This window comes from Symphalangus syndactylus, chromosome 5, assembly GCF_028878055.3.
Source record: "Symphalangus syndactylus isolate Jambi chromosome 5, NHGRI_mSymSyn1-v2.1_pri, whole genome shotgun sequence".
Lineage (NCBI taxonomy): Eukaryota > Metazoa > Chordata > Mammalia > Primates > Hylobatidae > Symphalangus > Symphalangus syndactylus.
In genome coordinates, this window is record NC_072427.2 from 55,911,475 (window position 1) to 55,919,022 (window position 7,548).

A 7,548-nucleotide genomic window follows, 5' to 3' on the forward strand; every position below is an offset into this window, starting at 1 on the left:
ACCCCTCAAAAACACCTCAGCACATTACAAATATTAGAAATAGAACAAAAGGCATTTTGCTTAAAGCATAAGGTGATGTAACTAGAAATTAATTTTTAAGTTAAAAAATGTGGAAATTTTAAAACACTCAACAAAACTCAGTTCGGGCTAGTCTGAGTGCAGTGGGGTGTACAAGGAATTTATTACAACAGTTACAGCTTTCTTTGCTCCTTTTCCATTTCCACTGCTGCTTCACTTGACTAGCCTTTATTAAAAAAGCCAGTTTGAAGAAGGTACAACAATTCAACTTATAGAATATCCAGAAAATACAAATGAAAACATTGCATATAAAGACGTATGGACTGCTGTTAAAGCTTTGATCGGAATAAAATGCAGAGCCGAAAATACTTATCTGATTAAATAAAAATAATTGGAAACACATGAATTAGGCATCTACTGAGTAACTTAGAAAAACAACAACAAAATAAAAGTAGAAGAGAACAGGCTGGGCGCGGTGGTGGCTCATGCTGGTAATCCCAGCACTTTGGGAGGCTGAGGCGGGTAGATCAACTGAGGTCAGGAGTTTGAGACCAGCCTGGCCAACACGGTGAAACCTCTAATAAAAAAAAAAAAAAAAAAAATTAGCCAGGAGTGGTAGCGGGTGCCTGTAATCCCAGCTACTCAGGAGGCTAAGGCAGGAGAATTGCTTGAACTCGGGAGGTGGAGGTTGCAGTGAGCCAAGATGATGCCATTGCACTCCAGCCTGGGCAACAGTGCGAGACTTCCTCTCAAAAAAAAAAAAAAAAAGTAAAAGGATCATGGCTGAATCCTGAGGATATCTCATTTCATGTTAAGTGAAATAAGTCAGTCACAAAAGGACAAATACTATATGAATCCACTTGTATCAGGTACCTAGCCAAATTTATAAAGACCAAAAGGAGGCCAGGTGTGGTGGCTCATGCCTGTAATCCCAGCACTTTGGGAGGCGGAGGCAGGCAGATCACTTGAGGCCAGGAGTTTGAGGCCAGCCTGGCCAACATGCTGAAACCCCATCTCTACTAAAAATATAAAAAATTAGCTGGGATTGATGGTGCGCTCTGGTAATCCCAGCGACTCTGGAGGCTGAGGCACGAGAATCGCTTGAACCCAGGAGGCAGAGGTTGCAGTGAGCAGAGATTGCACCACTGCACTCTAGCCTGGGCGATAGAATGAGACTCTGTCTCAAAAAAAAGAAAAAAAAAAAAAAAAAAGGACCAAAACAAGAATGGTTGATGTTTGATAGAGACAGGGTTTCAATTTGGGAAGATGAAAAGAGTTCTGGGAATATATGGTTGTGAAGATTGTACAACAAAGTGAATGTATTTAATGCCACTGAATGGTACACTTAAAACTGGTTAAAATGATAAATTTTACGTTATGTATATTTTACCAAAATTTTAAAATATACAATAATTTTTAAAAAGTAAAATAGAATGAAAATATTAAAAATAAAAGCAGAAAACTAAGAATTACAAAACATACCTGCAGAATTTGTTGATGGGAAGTATTAATCAGAAGGTGAACACACAGAACTGTAACACAGCAGCAGAGGAAATGGTAGGAAGGCCATTGGCAGAAAAAAAGGAAATTTAGAAAGCAGTGCAAAATGTTACATGTGACTGTGGAGAGAAGACAAGAAAGAGCGTAGAACTGCAGCGCTGCAGAAAGGTGGCATTCCCGAAACGGACTGTGTGCAGACACGGGGGCGTCTCGTCACAAAGAGTTTGAGAAAGACAGAATCTGTGGGCCACATCCCCAGGGGCAATAACTTCGAGACCCTTTCTCCAACTCAGGACAAGCTATGGCATTAGAAGGTCAAACGCATACGAAGTAAACAGTAATTAGAAAAGGAGCCATCCATGGTGAGGTCAGAAACACTTTGATGGATGAAGGTCTAGGGAGGCTGGGAAGGGTTTGTGCCACATAAAAAATGAAGGAATGAGAAAAAGTTAAATTACGTAAGAGTTCCTTCCTGAGGCGTGCACCTCCAGGGCGCTCTGCTTAAATCTTCTGTCAGTCTTTTCTCCAACTCACTGGGGTCCCCGTGAGTGCAATGACCAGCTACATCTAACCCCCCCGTGCTGCCTTGACTAGTTTGTCCCACAGGCTCCCAGGGCCCAGGGGAAGAAGGGCTGAACAGTGTCTTGGGCCCAGCACTGGCTGGAGAAGCACCTGCAACAACTGTGGCTTGTGCTGTGCTGGCCCACTGCTGTCACCTGGCAGAGCTGGGTCAGTGCAGGGACCCCCAAGACCCTGCAGACAGGTCCTCAGACTGCAAAGTCTAAGGGTCCGATGTCTAAAAATATAAACCAATAAAACTCATGGCAAGCTAAATCAATAGGCACAGGAGAAAGGAGAAATGCACACAATTACAAATGGAAAAAGGAGAAAAAACCACAAATACAGAGGAAAGAAAACACCTGAAGTGCCTATATTACAAAACTACGCAACTATGTTGAAAAGTGGATGGAATTAATTTTATTTTTAAAAATGTCATTAAAATGGACTCTAGAAGGGCTCGAGGACCTAACCTGCCTGATGAGCAAAATCCAGAAATATACCACAGCAGGCCCAGACAGCCCCAGCTAGTTCTTCTACACTTAAGCAGAAAATAATTCAAAACCAATAGATGGTTGTAGAATATAGAGGTTTTTGTTTTATAATATTTCTTTAAGTCAGCATAAAGTTAAATCTGGACAAAAAAATACATAAAAGCAAGCTGTAGAATGATGAATCTTAATTATAAATATTGATAACCAAAGTCATGATACTAATAAGTAAAGAACATCTCAGGAATACACTAATGATTTGGTCTTAAGTATTCTATCAATATAGTTAAACATACTACTAGAGCAAAGGAAAAGACCTTCTGATAATCCCTCTGGACGCTGAGAAGACTTTGACAGAAATCTAACATCTACGTTTTCCCCAGAGAGTCTTAATAGTTTGAGAACACACAGATACTTTTTTATTATGGCAAGGAAAATACATGTCTTCATACAAGTTAAACGTTGAGACATTAAAACGTCCCACTGATGTCACGAACAAGATAAGCATGCCACCTGAATCACTGTGACTCAACACTGATCTCAAATCAACTAGATACAAGAAAGAAATAAGAGACACATTGGAAAGGAGAAGTCAAAAGTAAATCTTAGAAACAAGTAGGAATCACAATTTGTGGCTGATTATAACATTCATACATAAAAACCAACTACTTTCTTATACAATGGGATAAAATAGAAAATAAAGTGGAATAAATCATTCCATTGAAAATGATAGCCAAATGATAAAACATCTAGAAATAAACAACTATAAATTCAAAGCACCTTAGTGAACAAAATCATAAAACACTAAGTTACATAAAATTAGACTTAAACACAAGATTTCATGCTTTTGAATAGGAAGACTCAATCTGTAAATTCATTGTGACTCTAATTGAAAAAAGATTCATATGAGACAGATTCAGAGTTGAAGGGAGTGTTGACTTGAAAATACTGATATTAGTAGGAATAATGCTTTAGAAATTAAAGGCATTCATAGAGAGATAAATAGAACAGAAATAGAACCAAACACTTAAAGAAATTTAGTTTACAAATAAGGCTGCATTTTGAACAACTGGGGAAAACACTGCGACTGTATTTTCGAAATGCATTATTACATATTTATTGATACCACTGCCCACCATTTCAAGGAAAAAGTATGGATTTTTCCCTCATGTCCTGCAACAAATGAATTCCAGAGAGTCCGAAGATGTGCAGGTAAACCAATAAAACCATAAAGTTTCAGAAGAAAATGCGAGCAAGTTTATTTGTAATCTCAGAATGAGGAAGGCTTTTAAAAACTGGAAACAAATCCCACGATCGACAAAGAAAAATACTCACAAATTGACAACATAAAAATTTAAACTCTATGCCAATAAATAAGGAAATCAACAAGTAACATCGAAAGACAAATGATAAAAATATTTTAAAGACGTAAGACAAAAATGTCCCAAAGTGCATGAGCAAATTAATTAAGAAAAAGCCAAATAACGCAATTAGGAACTGGGTAAAATATATAAATGTATCAAAATTAAAATTACAAAAAAATTTTAAAAGATGTCCCATTTTATACACAAACCAAAATCAGAGTAATATTTTAAATATCATGTTTCACCAATTATATTGGGAAAAACATTAAGTTTGAAAATACCCAGTGCTATTATAGAAAGCTGAGAAATTGGGCCTTTTATTGTACTCTTGATAGAGTTCATCCTTCAATCAGTTTCTAGAAGATAATCTGGCAATAGCTATCAAAATTTTAAATGTAACCTTAAACCCAGCAATTCCATTTCTAAGTTGGAATTTATACCGTTTCAGTCACAAAACTATGTCAAGATGTATGTACAAGTATGCCAATTATAGATTTGTATATAAAAATAAAAACTGGAAATATCCATATGTTCACCAATAAAAGGCTATTCAAATAAATGATAGTCCGCTGAGACAATGGAATGCTAAGCAGCTATGAGGGGGAATGAGGTAGATCTTTATATGTTATTATGGGACGACCTCTAAGACAAAACACCACGTGAAGAATGCAAGGTGCAGCGCCCTTCACAGAGCGTTAGTGCTGGAAAGGGAACGTCTCTCTCCATAACCCCCGTCCCTCCTTCTTTGGCCTCTTATCTTCTTTTCTTCCTTTCTAGAAATGCCCTTAGAAGCTCATTAGTGGTCCCCTCTGAGATAGAAAACAGGCAGTATGGGAGGCTGTTGTTTTTAACCACTCATACTTCTCTATGTGCACATCTATTCCTTATTTTTACTTTATTAAAGGACAGAGTAGTTATTTGAGAGTCCAAAATATGCACAACTTCTGTTTGCATTTTATGTGTTCCTGTATAAATACAAAACCAAAAAGGTTTCTTTTTAAAGCAAAAATGTGGGAGGGATCAATTTCGGGACAATGAAAAGAAATGAAGCATTCCTTTTATATATCAAAACACTTCTACTTGTTTCTAAAGACACTGTAACAGAAAAAAAAAATGAAAATCTTGTGCATGGTTCATCCATAGCATGTGGAAGGAGTGCCTGTTGAGGAATGATCCTGCTCCAAGCTGCCTGAGGCTGGAATGTCCTGATCCACCAACTTTCTCATAAGTGAGGTCTCTTCTCTTGTCACACAAAAGGTACCTCACACTTAAACACACACACACACACTGAACACACGCAAGCTTCCATCTTCCTCCAGTGCAAACAAAGTCATGTGCATTACCCAGAAATGAGTAAGCCAGATGGCTGGAAAAGCACATACAATTTATTTAACTCTGAAAATCAAATCTTCCCTCATGACGTTCCCATCTCAGGGATTAAAAGCAAATTAAAAATCTCTAGGGGCTCAGAAGACTTCTACAATTTTGAGCTCTGAGCAGTTGTTGGATGACACAATGGAACAGGAGAGGTCCTTCTTAGTGAATTACCCTCTGATCTCATTAAAGAATAAGAATGAGACCATCCTGGCTAACATGATGAAACCCTATCTCTACTAAAAATACAAAAAATTAGCCGGGCATGGTGGCGGGCGCCTGTATTCCCAGCTACTTGGGGGGAGGCTGAGGCAGAAGAATGGCGTGAACCCAGGAGGTGGAGCTTGCAGTGAGCTGAGATCATGCCACTGCACTCCAGCCTGGGCGATAATCTAAGGGAAGAGCTGTATCATCACTTAGGTTTAAAAATTAAAGTTTCTCTTGTTTTAAGTTGCCCATCTCCAGTGAATCCACCCAAGGACTTTGAGCCAGCTTTCGGGGCTGCAGCTGGGATGGACGGGCTTGGAGCCGGCAGACTCCCAAAGGCCAGAACCCAGAATTGCTGGCTTGTCAGTCACTGAGGGTTGGCCAGCTCCTCCCTGCTGCCTGCCACTGGCCAGGTATCCAGAGAAGGGATGGGCCACACCATCCCCTCCCTGGCGCCTGCCATACTGGGGACCAGAAAAGTTCCCAGCCCCTACTTCCTGGCCCTGACACATGCAGAAAGGGCCTAGCAATATGTTCACTTTATGTTGTGCATTTGTATGGATGCACACATTTCTAAGACTAGTTAACTCCAGTGCATGTGAATCAGCTAACACATTATTTTTTTAAAGCCCGCATAAGTGGCTTCACTTAGCTTTAGCTACTCTTTTGGGCTGTTAATTCTAGTAGAACTCTTATTTGTCCTGTGGGTTCTGCAGAATAGAACAGATTTGCTCAACTCCTCAATGTCTGAGAGCAGCACCTAGGAGTTATCTGGGATCCACCAAAGACACTCCGTGGGGCCCGGCCCTTGTTCAGAATAAACAGAAACCTGTGTCCCTTTGATCTCCTTGACAGGGTAGGTTTGCAGAAGTCAGGCAGACTGGTAAAAACATCCTTAGTAAGACCAACAGTCCGTCTTTTGTTTTTTGTTTTTTTTTTTAATGTAGAAACAGCATCAAGCTGCTTCTCTCTACCGTCTTTGATAGAAAAAAATAAAAAGCTGAATTGCAGAAAAGCTAACAGATAGGTTTTTAGTTTTAGTTTTTTGTTTTCCTTCCACCAGTCAATTATCGGAATGGATTTAGTGAGTCTGGTTTATTTTAGCTTCAATCTGGGTTTGTACACAAGCAAAAAGCAAATGTTGAATTTTCAGGTAGACCTTCATGCAGACATGCAAAACCAACTGTCCCGGCGGTGAGGAGCCACTGGGAGCTCTCCGAAGGGCTTTCCAGGCAGTGGGCTAATGGGCAAAATGATTTCTCAGTGGCCCTGCTGACCGACAGTACGGATGTGCCAAGGATATCTATCAATCAGCCCATCTGAGAGTATGAAACAAAGTGCTGAGATCCTACTACCTAAAGTAACAAAGAAACCGTAAGCAACACGACTGACAGCCAGAAGGGAACACTGGAGTTGTGGCGTTTAATGCTGTCCTGGATTAGCAACCCCAAATCTCGCCAAGCCAAAGGCCTTGCCCATCTGTGAGTTTTCCACATGTACAGAACCAGGTGTGGTTACGCAAAGTCTTTGGACACGGCCTCCACGAAGTTGGGAGCCGACATCAGGATGCCGATGGTGCAGATGATGGTGAAGACGGAGAAGGCCATGAGGCACAGGCGGTCCACCACGCAGGCGGCGAACTTCCACTCGCTGCAGACCGCCTCGCTTTCGTCCTGGCAGCGGAAGCGGTTGGCGATGTAGCGGACCTCCTCCAGGATCTTGGCCAGGTCCGGGTCCCCCTCGGGGGGCTGCCCACCGTGCAGGAGGTGCTCATCGTGCGTGGGGGAGCAGGCCATGCGGCCACACACCACCCCGGAGTCGGGGGTCGGGGCGCAGTGCACGCTGTCCAGGCCGCGGAAGCCGATGTACAGCAGGTTCCCGTTGCTGGCAGGCGGCGGCGCCACGGCGCTCATCTCCACGCTGGCCAGGCTGCAGCGCCGCTGCTTGTGCTGGCAGGCCGGGCGCACCTTGTCCTCCCCGGGCCTCTTCATGCGCAGGAACCACGCGCACCAGTTCAGAAGGATGACTCTGGTCTG

General features: G+C 41.6%; 1 protein-coding gene across 3 annotated transcripts in view; it reads right to left on the bottom strand.

Moving 5' to 3' along the window:
- Positions 1-5,294: 5,294 nt before the first annotated feature.
- CHRNA7 (cholinergic receptor nicotinic alpha 7 subunit) overlaps positions 5,295-7,548 on the bottom strand; it is a 145,068-nt gene continuing 142,814 nt past the window's right edge. For all 3 annotated transcript variants that reach the window (XM_055278527.2, XM_055278526.2, XM_063639056.1), the window contains one exon: positions 5,295-7,545. In XM_055278527.2, the coding sequence (XP_055134502.1) occupies positions 7,027-7,545 (519 nt within the window). In that variant the 3' untranslated portion in view covers positions 5,295-7,026. The remainder of the gene's footprint in view (positions 7,546-7,548) is intronic.